A 17,032-nucleotide genomic window follows, 5' to 3' on the forward strand; every position below is an offset into this window, starting at 1 on the left:
TTGTTACAGAGTACTGTTTGGGGAAGGCACTACTGTTTTACGTGGCAGTTGGCGTTAGGCATGTCGACAGCAACCTCGAAATAATTCTTTTGAAATGCTTGCGGTCAGTGAATAACCTGTGCATGTAATTCGAGCGGGAGATTTAATCCTTTTTATAAAGAAACGTAGCATGACTGACTTTACAATATTCAAAAACTTAATTACTCTGTAATTACGATGACTCATAAAATGCGCAAAGTGTCATTCTACCACTTTGATCTGCTTTCAGTAGTCTAAAGCACCCCGACATAAAACTGTCCGTTTCACTCATGTATCGACAGTCGATTATAATTTGTGACTGAAGGGATTAAGCAGTCCACCACATGCGGCAGAAGAGATCATTTGGCAACCAGTTCAGGAGAATTCGCAGTTACTGCAGATATGCATGGGCACATCTTCGAATGCTACAGATAAATCTCGTTAATTTGACCATTTCAGGAAATCAGTTAATTCAGACTTGATCTCTGCTCCCAGGAGGTATATTCTGAAATTATTATATTAATGGTTCAAACTCATGAGGTTGGAAGTATCTGACCGCAAACTGGTGCATTCAGGCGAGTGCCGAAGCATGCTGAGCACCGCAAGTGTGCAATGCAGACAGACTTCAGTTCCAAACAACACAATTATGCCAGACTCAGCAGGCACAGATCATGTTAAGGTGAAATCCCAACAATCTTAAATCTCTTACTTTGAATCGAATAATTCTAACTGCTCTACTGGTCCCGGCAAAGCCCAATGTATTGAATGGAGAAAAACTCAAGCGAATTTGAACTCTGGAAACTGCGCAATGGTTAGCTCGAACAATATTTCGACTCTCATTGACCGCTTTTCGGACACTCCTCAGCCAAAGGCAAAGATTCAATGAGTCGCTAGCTACCATAATGTTGCATGCCGTAAAAATGACCAGAAAAGTGGTGTGGGAAACCAAGACTGAGTATGCCCTCCTTTCCCATCCGGAGCAGGAAGGAGCCTCTAGCACGCGCTTTATCACGTTACCGCACTCATGTGACCTCCCCACTTTACTGCTGCCTGATTACTACCCGCAAACACCAATTAGTGCCCAATTACTCTCCTTCCCCTCTCACTCCCTGCTCATATCCTCTCCACAGCCCAAACTGCATTTAAACCCACCTGATGCCTCTACTGTAATGGTGAAAAGTAGTCTCCACAGGAACTCGGCCCAACTATGGGTGATGCTTAAAACATGGTAGTTTATTTATTTATTTATTTATTTATTTATTTATTTATTTATTTATTTATTTAACAATACTGTAGGCCTTTGCATAGGCCCAAACAGGAAGAGGATTGTAAAAATACACCATGAGCCTGGGAAATAGAGGAACAAAAAAAAAGAAAAGGTTGACAGTATGACACGGTTCCGGCTCCAGCTATTGCTTTTGGTGCATGGAGACAGCAAAAGCATAGCCTTTGAGATTGGTTTCTGTTGAAGAGAACCATTGCCGAGGCGTCGATTTGGACAACCTAATGGCCATAGAATCAAAACCCACTGAACTCCACAAAGGAGGCTTTGCTTTAATTTAAAGGGCAGCTCCGACGATTTTTTTAGGTTAGCGGATCTGAATGAAATTTGCGAAGTGCATCCCAATGCACTCTTGCCATTTCTTGAAAGCATCAGGCTTGAGTTGTGCAGATATTGAACAAATGAATTTAATTCCCTCGTACCACCTGCTTTGCCTGCTCCTCAGCTACTGGCCACATTGTGTGGAGACATAAAATGCGGTGCACGCAGAGCACACTGCAAATGAATGGCAGACAGGACTGAGGAGTGAGCTAGTGATAGTGAGCTAGTGTTTGCAGTGAGAAGTTGCAGAGAGGTTTCTGGAACAGTATTTCAACAGTCCACACTGACTTAATATTGATCTTTAGTGTCCCTTTAAGCCTATCCCAGTCACAGAGTTCGTGCATCTATTGCTGGCAAACCTGAGTGACTGACCTAAGGTTAAGTAAGCCATTAGGATGAAGGAAACTGCTTGTGTAGTTCAGTTTTGACCATACAGATTTGAAATAAACCATTTTTCATTTCATACAGTGCACACACAAAAAGCTAGAAGAAATGACAACACACTATCAAGATCTATACGTTACTGCTCTTGAAGGCTGCCACTTGCACTCGCCGGTAAAGAAATTACAATTCAATTATGCCGTTTTACACACCAAAATCCCAATCCGATTATTAGGCATGTTGTAGTGGGGATTCCGGAAATTTGAACCACCCGAGGTTCTTTAACGTGCACCTAAATCTATGTGCACTGGTGTTTTCGCATTTCGCCCCCATGGAAATGCGGCCGCCGTGGCCGGGATTCGATCCCGTAACCTCATGCTTAGCACGAGAGGGGGTACTTCCCGAATATAAATATTGTATTATTAAAAGTATTCCCCGATTGTTTTATTGGGGTACTTCCCCAATATCTTAATGGGGTACTTTTCTAATATAAATAGAACCACATATACGGTTGTATGTTTATTATGTTGATTCACTATTTAGCTTCCAGAGGGTGCTATTTGTCTCGTATCCCTAATGGACAGCAAGTGGAGGTTCCTTTGATAAGGCAACGTGAACTGCTTCATTCAACAGCCAATGGTGTCAATAGTACCAGCATCGGCATTTACACGAGAAAACTGCACATTCTCTAAATGAGAGATCATATGTGTAATGACCTAATCTATGTCTGCTTTACGGAACTCGTTGGGTGCATGAAGAGAATACGAAGAATGATAAGTAGGCAGCGTAGCAACGCTCCTGTATTGCGGTCTCCCACTCGCCATTTTCGATGGTGTGTGGTCGCTTATATCAGCGCGACTGTGAGTGATGCAACGGTGCTTACATGCACAAGGTTGGCATGTTTTCCAATGTTCTGACAATAATTGGTGTCACTGATGAGCAGCTAGCATTATATCTCAAGTGAACAATAAGCAGTCAGTTTACCTGCTGCCATAAACAAATGCACTGGTCGGTGCTTTAGACTGTCAGTGGCGTTCTTGCGGGATACAAGTAAGAAAATCGTGCACCACATCTCCGAGTATGCATAGCGCATTGCCAAGAAGGGGCATAACACCTAAAATGGCAAGCAGCACATATAAAATCAGCGGTTAAGGCTATAACCCTTGGTTTTCATGTTGCAGCACGATATGTAGTACGTGGGTGCTGGCTTTCGTGGTAGCAGGTTGAATGCGAATGGCGATTCATGGCTACCGATTTTGTCAGAATTGTAGCTTTCATGGTTTGACACATCTGAAGAGCTTGTGCAGCTGACACTGTTACCAGAAGGTCCAGCGCGGTCACGAATCAGCCAAGCATCTGCTCTTCGCTGCTTTTGTTGGCCCCGCAGGTGAGACTTGCATGCTTTACGCGCCTTCCTGCTGGTATGCCTCTCGCGACGTTACACAGAAAAGGTTCACTCGGCTACTCGGCTACTCGGCCAGGTGTCTGTTTCGTTTTCGCACTTTTCTGCTTATTTGAAATTTTTTTTAAATTTAAGGAACAATTCTATCAGACGTGTGACATGGGGGTCTCGGGAACCTAAACATTCTATTAGCTTCACATTGTCAAAAGAAGTTGCTCTTTAAAACGTCATGTGTATAGCACGACAGCAGACAAAGGACAGAAAGGCATGACGGGGACAAGCGCTTTAGAAATTGCCAATGCTGAACTGCAGTGAAGGCAGGGTCACCCACCAGCCATGGGGTCATGCCGAGCAGCAAGCAACTGGGCCGTGGGGCTCATGGGCTGGTGGGATGCCATTGGGGGTGGCTGGAGACCCGGCGACACTGGCCCCATGCCAGCCAAGATCTTCACAAGCACATCCTGGCCCCCTTGCTGCTGCTGAGGGGTGATGGTGGGGCCCTTGGCGGCAGCAGCGGGCGGACGCAACAGCTGCGACAGCAGACCCGGGGGTGGCTGCTGCACGCCATCCACACCACTGCCGCGCACCACGCCTGCAAAACAGAGGCAGTAGGCTCTGCCTCAATAAAACCCATAGAGCACTTCCCCCATACAAGATTTTGTGTGAAATTTTCTACAGTTGAAGTCAAAAGGTCACGTACCAAGGGATCTAAGAAAAAGTCTAATATTTCCACAGACTGGTATTCAGGCTAAGTCTGTACAGTAATCTTGCAACGGACTCGCACCCAACATGAAAATACCTACATTATATTTTGAACCAGTGCATTTCATTATAAGCATACGTATGTATATATGGAATGCAATCTGAAAGATTTAAAAAAAATTAGACTTACTTGGCTACATCTAGGTAGTACTACATGCAAAGAATAGTATTGTACGCTTTATCTGCCTATGGCCAGAAAATGCTGCAACATTTAAAGGTTTGTTTAATCAATAAGTTACTCAACTTCACGTTGACTGTGCATATGAGATGCTGCAGTAATACATCAGATCAGAGGCCACATGTCCAAGAAGCCTGGCATCACAAAACCTCAATGACTACAAGTTTGGTGCCTTTTAGAGAATTCAAGAGAAGGTGAAACAGCAGTTTTCTCGAAACTGCTTTTTTTGCTTTTCTGTTCAGCTTTCAGAGCTCATTTCTTTTACCGTGTGGCCTGTTTTGACAGTATCTTTTTGTCACGCTCCTTCGGCTAAAGTGCAGGTTTCGACATTCTCGCTTTCTTAGCTTGACTTTTCCAAATTTATGACGTGGCTATTTGTTCAACCCAAAAGTGTGCCTGATGCGAAGGCAACGTAAACAATGACTAACTGAACATCCTGTGTAGAAAAATAAAAAAGAATGGCACGACCTTCAGCACATTTGGCTATGCAGTCAATATTCAACGAGCCTTCCATTCGATATTTTATGCTTCAAAGGCCCTCCAGGAAGTGCAAGAGGGAAAAAATTCGGAATAGAATATCCTCGAGATATCACCCTGAAGCTTGTATGGGAGCATCAGAAAGCTTTTCTGCATATCTGTGCCAATTGTCATCATCATCTGTTAAAGAATAAGAAAGTTGGTTCTCAAAGCCACATTCCCCTCTTAGGGGTCCTTTATGCGATGGTAAGCAGGAAAAGTGCACTTGTTGCAAATGACCAAATTATTCACATCAGAGCAAATTCTACATTAAAAGTGCTTTTTAGCACTGGCTAAAACAAATGAAGGCACCTTAAAGCATGCCTTACATGGTACAGGCACATGCAGGAACTTCCTTCGTAGCTTGGCCTTTGCCAACATGAAAAATTTTGTACAAGTGCCACCTGCAAGAAACGCCAAAATACTAACTGTGTGCAAAATTCTGCACGCAGAGCAGCAGAGTTCGATGTGGCTAAATATGACCTTTTCCACCATGATAAAACTGAACGCATTTCTAATGGCAAACATATAGCTAAACTCCACAAAATGGCCACAATTTATGCATAGATAGAAAAGGAAACCTGGCAGTGCCAGCAAATGCGCCGCCCCAATCTGCAGGCGGCTTGCCATTAACTTCCCACACACTGCGGAGTTCTAGGGGCACGCACCATGATGCTGCTGCATTGGTTGCGGCAGTGGTGCCTGGCCAGCGGCCCGTAGTAGGTCTTCCTCCTGGAGGGCCCTCTCGGGCAGAGACGGGGGTACCATCAGTGCACCTCCGGAGGCACCCGGGTGTGCCCCAAGCTTGCTCAGCAGTCCCTGCAGGTGCTGCTGATCCTGCTGCTGAGGCAGGTTGAGAGTTGGCACTATCCCCAGGGGATGGTGAAGCTGCTGCTGCTGCCGAGACTGTTGTTGCTGAGACTGATGCTGCAGTTGCTCGTGGTGGTGGTGATGGTGGTGGTGGTGATGCTGTTGCTGAACAGACCTGTTGTGGCCACCAAGGACCACCTGCTTCAGGTCAGCCTCCAGTTCTTCCACACTTTTGGCCTTGCCAGACAGGGCTGCGCATGAATAACAACAAAAAAAGCCTCAGCATCTGCACAAAATGGAATGAAAGAGTGGATACAAGCAAAGCATAGAGGCAAGAAGCAACAAAAGTGCTTGACTGATCTACCAACACATGCTATAAAAATACAAAAGGATGCCCTCTTTTTCCCTATGCCTCTTCCCACTTTTCCAAACAGTGCATTGCTTTCAAAACGAGCTGTGCTTCATTGGACATCCGACTCAAAATTCAAGGACAATTAAAGGAATTTGAGGATGCCGAAGACCAAAATTCCATAAGTGAGAGAAGCCTTATTCGTGCGCGCACACGCACGCACTAAAAAATAGTGAAATCTCACTCAATTTCTTGCAGCCAGGCAGCTGCTGAGCTTCAAGCTCCACAATGGCAACGAGCTCTAAGAGCTTCTAGCCTTGTCTAGCTCCACGATGGCAACGGTAATTTAAACAAACCAGTGGTCGGTGGCTGTGGACACGCCACATTGCAATCCATTTAGCAATACTCTCAATAAAATACGAGGAATGTTTCCAGATTGTGTCTATGGCGTAGCTAGCTGTGCAAGTTTTTTTACTTTAAAACTGCCTCTACTTTTTTAAAGTCTTTCCTTAGCCCTCTCCCCTCCCGAAGTATAGAGTAACCAACCGGGCACATCCTTGGTTAACGTCCCTGCCATTCCCTGTTGGCTTCTCTCTCCTGCCACTTCGACTGTTCGAAAGTCACCCCAAACCTATTTTTCAGGAAATTCAAGGAACACACTTAGTTTTAAGGAAATTTACGGGTGCTTGAACCTTTCTCAAATTCAAGAGTTTTTAAGAAGGTGTACGAACACTCATTACGTTACGACAGTGAAAACAATGAGTACAGCCAGTAATTTCTACATGCATCCGACGATATGATCACAAGCAAAAGTTGGCATTCCCCATAATGTGAACGGGCACAAAAAATTGCCAAAGCAGCAATAGAAATTCACAAATGTCACAGAAACAACGGTAGGGAGTTCTTTAAACACATGGCAAACTGTACCATGATCTTTCCATGCTGCTTGTGGTTGTCCAAGTGGAAATTATATCTTAACGCACATCTTACCGCTCAGAAAATTGCACTGCATATCATGCTTTGGTGGAGAACTAAATAAATGATTATTATAGGGACTGCAGCGACATCTGGAGGACGTGTCAGGGTAAGGAGATGCATAGACGCATTCAGGCTACATGGCGCACTCAAGCTACACTTTTGTCTGTGGTCCTTTCCCCAATTTTGCTACATGGGGAAAATAAAGGCAATTTTCCACAGGCGACTGGTCAGGCCGACAACAAGAAACCAATTTATTTGCAGTGGTGCCACTGATGAACCGAGATTCGGAGCAATTTTTCAAGCAGCAAAAACAATTTTGGAGCAATTTGGAGCATGTGAATATGCAGATTTCAGAACACTTTAGAGCAAATAAATGACTGATGCATCTTGGGCTCTGCCGACCACTTAAACTTAACAAGAGTCATTCCAGCAAGAATTTGCTTGCTGTAAAACATGCTCCTGTAGTGGGGATGAAGCAACGCACACAGCAGTGGGACACTGTCTGGGCGGGAGGTGCAAGCGCAGATCGTGAGCTGTTGACACCGGCTGAGGTTGTCTTTGCTGTGCCCGTCGTGCGGTCCTTCCACCTGCCGTCCAACGTTAATAAACCCCTTTCACTCTTCCTCCCCTAAATACAAAAAAGAAAACTGAATTTGAGTGACCCTTTAATTTATATGAAGACAAACCTGCTCACACTTGCCTGTTGTAATTAGTTTAATTCAAATTGAGTGAATCTGCACAGACATTGCCTTTTACATCTCGTGAATTTATTTTTGACTGCTGCGAGCTTTGCCATATATTCAGCAAGGCTAGAGTTAGCATCAATCAAACACCTGGCCAGACTGTCACCAATGCTCTTCTAAGCTAGCCCAGCCTTGATGAACTCCTGACCATGAATCGATACCAATGCCGGCAAGTTTCTGCTCGCCTAAGCACATTAGAATGTTAAATCAAATTTATTTTTGATCAAATGGCTGATGTCCAGCCGCTACTGTTATGTTCAAACACACAGCAAGCACAGAAGATCGCCGCACACAAATGTTTTGGGGTGGCCTGTGCTTCATGAAACAAGATATTCACTTTACAGACTGGGAGTACTATATGCCAACTAGAAGAAACTGGAGGACACCTAAGCATTTCTGATGAGTTGCGAATGCAAAAGCATTAATGTTAAAGTGAATGCCTCTGAACGGTTCTTAAGAGTTTTGCACTGCGAATAATGTACCGTACCGGTACATGCTGCTCAAGCCAGCAAGAAGCAGCCTCCAGTGCCAACGCCACCGACGTCCTACGCGACGAGAGACCGAGGAAGCAGCAGCAGCCCCCCCAAGGCTGGCAGGCGCACACAGCAGCTAAGCCCAGTGGAGGTAAGAGAAAGTAAGGAGCACACGCCAGCTTCTGAGAGCAAGACTGCAGCACCCAGTACGTCACGCGACTGTCTTGCTGACAACACGCCTTCACCCTGTCCCCTCACGCAACAGTTTCGCCCACTCTGCTCCATCGAGGCATGCTCATGACGTGGCGTCACAGCCAAAGGGAATTCATGTGTCGTTTCACTGCTAGGCGCTGGCTTTTTTCACTCTGTGGGCCATTTGATGCGTTTGCATCAATAACCAAGGATCACGGAAAGCAGCGAACAGTTAATTTGTGCTTCACAAGCAATTGTCATTCTCGTGCCCACAGACACACCCTAAATCTGCACGCATGATGCAGGCAGTCTCAGTGAAGTAACTAAGAATAATGGTGCAAGAAATTTTTGACTGCCACACTCTAACTTGATTTCATTGATTTCGCTGAGGATGGTGATAAGACCTGCCAGCAGACACTTCCCCGATATGACCCTCAGCCAAGATAATTGTGAACCTACAGCAATTTGGCAGACCATTTCTTGCATAGTGACAGACTGCAGGCAACACCAGGTAATTATAATCATATCCACAAATGTTGCGGCTGGCAGTACCTCAAGGTCTAAACTTGCACCCACGCTGACGCTTAGTCTGTGTGGGTCGATGGCGTCGCACATTTCGACTTTTTATTAGGGGTGTGGGAAACCGGAATAGATTTCGAATCGAATAGACCAAAGAAAAACGAATCGGAAAAGTTCGCACATATGCTTCCAAATTTGATGCAAAAAACAGTGCGGCACATGCTCAGGAGGCTAATGACAGCACTTGACAAGACTTGGTAGCTATTAGTAACATGGGTACCTATGAATAGAGATGCATAGTACGCTCTGCGATTATTAAAGGGCACACCAAATTAGTATGCAAGCAATGAAAACTCAATTCAATTGCGAAGGTTTGGAAAATGTTTTATCAACAGAATGCTTGCCAAATAGAATGAAGTGCTTTCTTTTTTGTGATGCTGCAGAAATAGTGAAGTTGCCCTAAATACAAATGAGGTTTTCAGTTTATTAGTGGGCCATACTGTGCTTAATGGCCATCTTCTATTGCTTAGAAAGTGTTGTTTTGCAGTTTTGTTCAACAGGAGGACTTTTCCATCTTTATGGCAAGTGGTTTTTGTAAGTTATTGTTAGCTAGTCAAGGTCAACCTGCACGAGAGACAAAAGTTTGGAATGTGCATCATGCCACTCGGTGCCGCTCCACATGGTCATCGGTGCCATACGGATTGACCACAGTCAGCGCCGACAGTAAAGAGTTCTAAGGACTAACGTAAGTCGCCGACACCATGCCGACCTCCAACAACGTGTCTCCAATTAGGCCTAGCGGGTTAGCATGGCCAATGGTGAGACTGACGAAAATGCGTCATTGGCCAATGTGATAATTAGCCGCAAACCGCCGCGTAAAGCTTGTCGCTAATATTTCTACGGGTGGCTGATTTGCGATCGATCGCGAGATCACACATATGGGTTAGACAGACTGCTGTGGTGAAGTGGCATTCGGGTCCGAGCTCGACCAGATGTGCGTGTGTGAAAACTGAACTCTCGTATCCGATACCATCAGCGCAGCTTCTACTGGCTAATCAGCCCAGATATTCACACATGCTTCCATGCTTTCCACATGCTGCTTTTGTTCCCTCCGTTCGCATATACTAATCGTTTCTATCTGCCCGGTTGACCTGGTTGAAGCTTGTACCAATAGATATCACTTGCCGAGGGAAGGCTGTGCACGTCGGAGCACCGACCATGGTCAAAAAGTAATATTCAAAATTAATATTTAAAACGAATTCAAGAACTAATACTTGTGAAATCAAATAGAAGATACTAGATTCGTGAATCTAATTACTTGAGCATTCCATATTCGATTGTAAATTGAATATTTGAGTATTAGCCCCCCCTTGCTTTTATAACAAGGGTGCATTGGCCCTACAAGCCCGTCCATGTACAAAGGACAAAATTTGGGGATTCAAACTTTCGCCATCACGCGGCTCCTAGGACCATAAATGTGTGGCGCACAGTTGTTGCAGCAAATGGCAAATACAGCGCGATACAAGTGAGGTACCCATCCGAAGCGGAGAGTCAGTACAGACGGCAGATGTGATGTCACGAACAAATTGTGTGCACTCGTACCTCCGTATAACAAAGTTGAAGGGGCAGCCAAAATTACTTCGTTAGATCCGTTACTTTGTTATATCCATTATCACAGTTTATTGCAATATATGCCCAATGGGGTGCACAATTGTAAACATGCAAATAAAACTGCTTTGCTCACTGTGGGACTCTACACGGCCATGGATGCAATGAAGTTTGAATAAAAGAACAAAACCTTCAGCGTGTGCAACACGTGACTTGGCACCTGACGCGACAGCCTTCAGATAGCTGCCTTCAGTTTGACTGCGATGGTCTTTCACACCCGCTTTCTACTTGGCTTGTTGCGGTCGAGCAGCACGTGGCACACAACACAGCACTCTGCTGTGTAATTGAGGAGGCAAGCGAACTCCGCTACGGCAGCTTGGCTCGGCCGGCTCATGGCCTCGAAGATTGCACAGATGCCAGTGCGATCTCTCAAGCCACGCCCAGCTGCTTGTCTGCATGGCGCATCGCAGGGAGAAGAATGCACGATCTGGGCTACAGTGTACTAGAAGAGAGTAGTGTGTTCAGGAGTGGCACGCGTCATGCATTGCCGTGAAGGAAAGTGGAAAGGTGTGGCATTTGGATGCCAGCCAATGTGACAGCAGCGCCATCGCTAACATCTGTCGCATAAAGTTTCCAGACGCTGTAATGGTTGGGGTCAGGCATGAAGTAGATGGCAGCTGGCCCATGCCGTCGTCCAACTCATCCACGCTGAGGACGGTGTTGAAGGGAGAGACTTGTTCTCATCGAGAAAGAGGAATATGGGATTTATTTACAGTATCTACAGGAGAACGTTACTGTTCATCTGTTTAGCATGACTGAAAGAGAATGCACTCAGCAACCGCGCCATGGCACCTTATAAACACTCTGTCCTCCATAGATCCCTAGGCGAGGGAAAACGGCCGTTCAACCGTCGACCAATACGGAACATCCAAAGTCATCGTAGCCGACCCACTTTTGAGGGGGAGGGTTCACACACTCACTTCCACACAGGTTTCACTGACCACACCAAGCTGAGAGGGTTTTCACAGACACTGGTCTTGCCCTAAGCAGGCGCCTCTTAAACCCAGAGTTCACCCCGCAGACAGTGGCCACCGCATCTGTCCATTGACCGACGACTTCCAAGACCCGCGAGACGGAGCGCAAAACACCTCCTTCCAAGAGTTCCCCCGCTCCAAACAAACCGCGACGGTGACGGCGAATCCACCAACAATACTTGGTCCACCGAATGCGTCTAGACATCCCGGCGCCGCTCGCTTGGGGAAACGGCATATATTGTCGTCCTTACAAAGAGAGTCGCCGCAGCAGACATGCCGGCGCCAATGGATTGTTGACGAGACGCATTCTTGTTTTCACAAAGCGAGACATCGCAGCGGGCCGGGTTCGAAGGTGGCTTCCCCAAAGATTGCCAGCCCCCGCATGTCGAACGTAACACTCAATACTGCTGTTATCGGTTGTGCTGGTTGTGTGCGTCGCACTTTGTGTTGTTAGTGACGTTTTTATTGTTTATAAAGTTCACATGACGCATTCGTTCAAAGTAAAGGCTTGCTTTTCCATGAGGTGTTCCAGTTTAAATTTTACACAGATGTCGCCACAATATATAAAGATCTGAATGCAATATAAAATATTAAATTACCATACTTTGAAATGCCTACAAGTTTCACTTACAGGAGGTAAGTGATCATGCAATTAATAAACTCAATAATTTAGTTTGGTAGTTAATTAAATAGACGACTAATCTAAGTGCTGTTCGTTTGCATTACTCATGTTACCTAAATGAGTGATTAGCTAAATAATCACTGTTATGAATTACTTTTGCTATCCCCAATAGAATATTGATCCTGGGACTTTTAGAAGTAGCCAGTCCGTTTACAGAATATCCATGTATTGTTTGAGTGATAGCTGCATATGAAGGAGTAGGTTTTCATTGATAAGCATTGTCATGTGCGACATGTAATTGTAAGAATTGCATGTGTATTCCCACAGTGGATTTTCTGCCACCTAATGATGTATAAGCAAAAATTATGCCTTCTACGGCTAACTATTGTATCTGTTTACCACTTCATTTCGTAATGCTAAATTTTATGTAACGAGTTGGCCCGCTCTCCTTTTCAACATGGTTGGCCTTTCTTGGAGCCCCTCACGCAACACTCCATCTCCGAGCATGTGAGGGCCTTGAATAAAAAGAATGCTACAAACATTCAAAAGCACAGCCGGCGCAACGAGCCGGCGTTGGAGAGCATGTCGGGGGAAACACGGCTGCTTCCACACAGCCCATGATGAAGTGGTGCCACTTGGTGGCGTCTACAAAAGAAGCCTCAGCCACGGGCCCTCCTTGAACACACTAACTCCTAGTATACTGTAGCAGGAGCCCCCCGAGATGGTGCCTCTGAGGCCAGGCCCAGCTAAAGCTGAGTGCACGGCGCGACTATAATTTATTATATATCCATTGGCAGGACATTTCACTTCATTAAAATGAGGTATTAAATACATGGATCTCTACGGGGATTTCAAGGCGAATTTTATTTATTTTGTTATATCTGTTATATCCCATTTTGTTATAACGAGGTTCAAGTGTATAATGCAAGCCATTTCCCAAGTCTCTTCATCTGAAGTCCCTATGGATCAAGGATAATGAAGCTGACCAAACATAGAACACCAAGTCTTGCTCACTCACCGTGCTCTCGCAGCCGAGCGGTCTTGGCAGCGTCACCGTTGAGCATGTGGGCCTCTACATTGATGTTGGCATCCATGAGGATGTCCAGGATGTTCTTGGAAGTGCCATCACGGACAGGTGGTGACGGAGACATGCGGTCTGGTGGCAAAGCAGGGCTTATGGGCGTGAAGTACGAGTCCGGTGTGGACAGCATGCCATCACTGCTGGTTACACCAGCTGCAGTGGAATGGGTCACAGAGAGCATTAGTTCTGCTTGACACTGGCCTTGCCGAAACACATCAGTGCCGCTTACACTTAAGTATGCCCTCTACCACATAATCCTAAATCTTCAAAAATATCGAAGTTCTTACATGCAAGGGCCTCTCCCCGATTGGCTATCATCCAAGTGCCCAACACTCCTGCTAGTGATCGGCATAACAAGATGATCGCCACCACTATGAATGGCCAATCGTTCCCTGCACTTATGCGAGAGAAGTTTTGCAAATACAGGTCATAGCCAGTAACAAAATCAAAGTAACGCTGACGGTGTTCTTAAATTGACATGGTATTGTTCACGACGACTACATAGATGGGCGCACAGATGCAGGGGACTGCTATCTGGCCGTTCGTTGCAGCAAGAACTACAGTCACATACAACTTGTAGTCTGCCGTGAAGCCCCGCCCACGCTCTCAAAACAGTCACCCACTGTTCCTCCACAAGGCTGCAAATAGTTCATACATCAATCTTTCCCTGCTGCCTAAATAAGGCGGCAACCAGAAAAAATAAATTTAGGTGTGTTTTCACTCATCTGTTATAGTTGAACGATGAAAGCCTAATTCTTTATTGAAGTGAAATAAAACGCTTGCTTTGCTGCACTTATATATTGTCAAGTTTCACTTCAGTTGGCAGCAAAGTTTCACAAGTAAAACGGGGTCAGCAGTGAAATGAACTGTACCGCAGACTTGAAGAGTGAAGCATTCCGACTCCATACACGTTGTCCATGTCTGTTGCACACCTCATCGCTTCTGCCAATGAAAAGGTTCTTCAAGAACAGCAGACGCTCCGGAGGTATGAAGTATGACGCCATTTTGAAATGGTCACATGACAACGGTTTTGTTTGCTTCTGTGATTGGCTGGTGAAGTAACAAACCTGCACGGCCTTGGTTGCCAACTGCTATTTTTTGTAAGTTGAATCCTCCTATAGCAGTTTGCACTAGCATACCACATCCATCCGTGCAGTCCACATGATGCCGTCTTTCTGGCCACAACACATTAAAGCGGTTTGTCAAGTTCAAAGACGCTGTTGCGATAGTATGGAACACCTGGCTATATCTCCAAAAATGAAGGTGCTTAAGGAAGTCTACAGGCCTGCTTCAAATGATGAAAGGATTACTGGGGCTCCTACCATTTGTGGGAGGAGAGAGGTACCGTAAAGTTTAGTATAACAGAAAGTTCAGCTGTTTGTGACATCAAAGTGGATTTTCAAGTAATAACTCGAGCAAAAAAAGGTGTTCAGGGTTTACAGAGTTTGTGGTGTCACAAAACCAAAAGTGCTGGCAAGCCATCTTATACGTGAATGAAATTCTTCGTGCCTCCAAACTGCTTTTTCAATGAATTGATTCCTTATGTTGAACACTGCATTTCAAGGTACATTGAAGAGGACTTGGATGACGCATGCAGCAGGTATTTTCAAAAAAATTTTTGGGGAGCTCATTGTCAGGACATGTTCCAGACATACCTCGTACATAGAAATCTCACTGTTGCACCTGGAATTTGCCCTCCTGAGCTCTAGTTTAGCGGCAGCTCCATAGCTGTTGAGCTACTGGGCCGAATAACAAAAGCACTAAACACAATCTCCCGAGAAGATGGAGGAAAAAAAAAGCAGGAAAACGGAGCAGAATGAGCACACTGGTAGGGTACGCACATCGGCAAGGAGAGGAAGAGAGGGATGAGCCGAGAGAGGGAGGGCTCTCCAACAGGCGAGGAGGGAGGCAGGCCTCGGGCAGAATGCACAAGTCCCGTGCAGGGGAAGGAGGTGGAGACAGGGGAGAAAGCAGGGAAGCGGGAGAAAGCGGTAGCGGCGGCGACAGGGCGGCAGCGGCCGCAGTGGCACTGCTGCTTTCAGAGGCAGTGGTGGTGGCAGAGGCACCTGAGGCGAGGATGCGAGAGGCCAAGTCATTCTCCTGCCGCTGAAACGACTGGCGATGATGGCGGTGGTGGTGGTGGTGGTCCATGCCTTCATCGTCGGCCTTCCCGCTGAGGGCGGCCAGCAGACCACTGTCGAGGGGAGGCACCAATGGCTGGTCCAGGGGTGGGCTCTCGCGTCGGAACCACTGCGAGAAGCGGCTGCCCCCACTCAGGCCGACATCTCCGTCACCCAGGGCATCCTCCTGTTTGAGTAGACCGAGCAGTGGCCCAGGAAAAGATGAGTGGGAGTGCACTTTTTCTGACAACGAATAGCTAGCCACTTCTGCCTTACAGGGTGCTGCTCCTGACAGCCTCTGTTCAAGCATTGAAGCCCTTCAGAACAGAGTACAGAACAATAGGAAATCAAGAACAATGCTTTTTCTAAACAAAAGGAGTATACTTTATGTATTCTATGTTAAGGGAATAGCCATTACTTTGCACAGTTAAAAAAAAAAGAAACTTGTCAAGCAATAGCAACAGCACAATGAGAAGCACAGGGCAAAATGCAGTACATGGCAAGCTGTGGAATTTCAAATTCACACCCAGGCGTGACAATTAAACCTCAATGTAACAAAATTCTCCCTATAACGAGACACTAAACATTTTAGTTATTCGATGATATAACGAAGTCTGTAAAATCTGCAATTTGCTTCGTTATATCAAAATTTCCTTGCATTGAAATTAGACGATTTATGCAAATATGCCCAGTCGCCGATAAACTTTCCTTACAGGGAAGGGGTTGCGAAAATTTCCAAATTATCGAGTCATTGGAAAAAGCAAATTCGAATGAGAAAAAAAATTATTGAAGTTGAGTCTGCAACGAAAGATGTAGTTTCATGTGTCGACGATATTATCACATCGGCAGAACGGAACGAAACGAGCCGCACTTTCGCATCTGCTCTGCCCCCGTGGCTGATAAGTGTGGCAGTGGCAGGGGGGAGCTTTGTCTGCCTCACTAAGAGTCTCTGAAACCCTAGATAATGCAACCTCTAGTAGTAAATGCGCGGGGAGACGGCGTGCACGATGCCACGCCATGTCGGCATGCCCAGCCTTTGCACACGGGAGGTTATCTGTAAAACATGGCACGCGGACTGCTCAGCCATGCGCAGCCACAGCGGCATTGAAAGAGGATTATGCGTGGCAACCTGCCCACCACACTATCAGTCACTGCAGCAAAAGCACACGAAAGCTTTGCAGGCTTCGTGTGTCATACCACCGGTGTAAAGGATATCGTTAACACAGCGTGAAACCATCACAGACTCAAATTTTTACAAGAAAATATTTTTTTAGTCATTGAAACTGGCTTTTCCAATTGCCCAATAATGTGGAAATAATCATGGCTCCTATCTAAAATAAATATGTCAGCAACTGTGCATATTTATTTGCATAACATGTTGAATTGCAATATAACGAAACTATGATATAACCAAGTGCCGATTCCACTGACTGTTATACAGAAGTTTAACTCTACCTGCGACGCACACTATCTTGTTCAATTAAACTCTTGTTTGACATACGTAAAATTGCCAAGGATCTTTCTCCGATCACGTTAACATGGCTATGATGAGTCATGAGGGACAGTTCAAGTTATTCATTCGAAATGAGCAACCTTGAACTACCAGAATTCAACTAGGCACTAAGGTAGCAACCAGTGCAATG

At 45.6% G+C, this 17,032-nt stretch overlaps 1 protein-coding gene across 2 annotated transcripts in view; it reads right to left on the minus strand.

The window, feature by feature from the left end:
* LOC126525061 (uncharacterized) overlaps positions 1–17,032 on the minus strand; it is a 72,317-nt gene that overhangs the window by 34,134 nt on the left and 21,151 nt on the right. For both annotated transcript variants that reach the window (XM_055067512.2, XM_050173118.3), the window contains exons 7-10: positions 15,336–15,576; positions 13,207–13,422; positions 5,529–5,921; positions 3,736–3,996 (exon numbers count right to left, since the gene is read on the minus strand). In XM_055067512.2, coding sequence (XP_054923487.2) covers positions 3,736–3,996; positions 5,529–5,921; positions 13,207–13,422; positions 15,336–15,576 — 1,111 coding nt within the window. The remainder of the gene's footprint in view (positions 1–3,735; positions 3,997–5,528; positions 5,922–13,206; positions 13,423–15,335; positions 15,577–17,032) is intronic.

Source organism: Dermacentor andersoni, chromosome 3, assembly GCF_023375885.2.
Source record: "Dermacentor andersoni chromosome 3, qqDerAnde1_hic_scaffold, whole genome shotgun sequence".
Lineage (NCBI taxonomy): Eukaryota > Metazoa > Arthropoda > Arachnida > Ixodida > Ixodidae > Dermacentor > Dermacentor andersoni.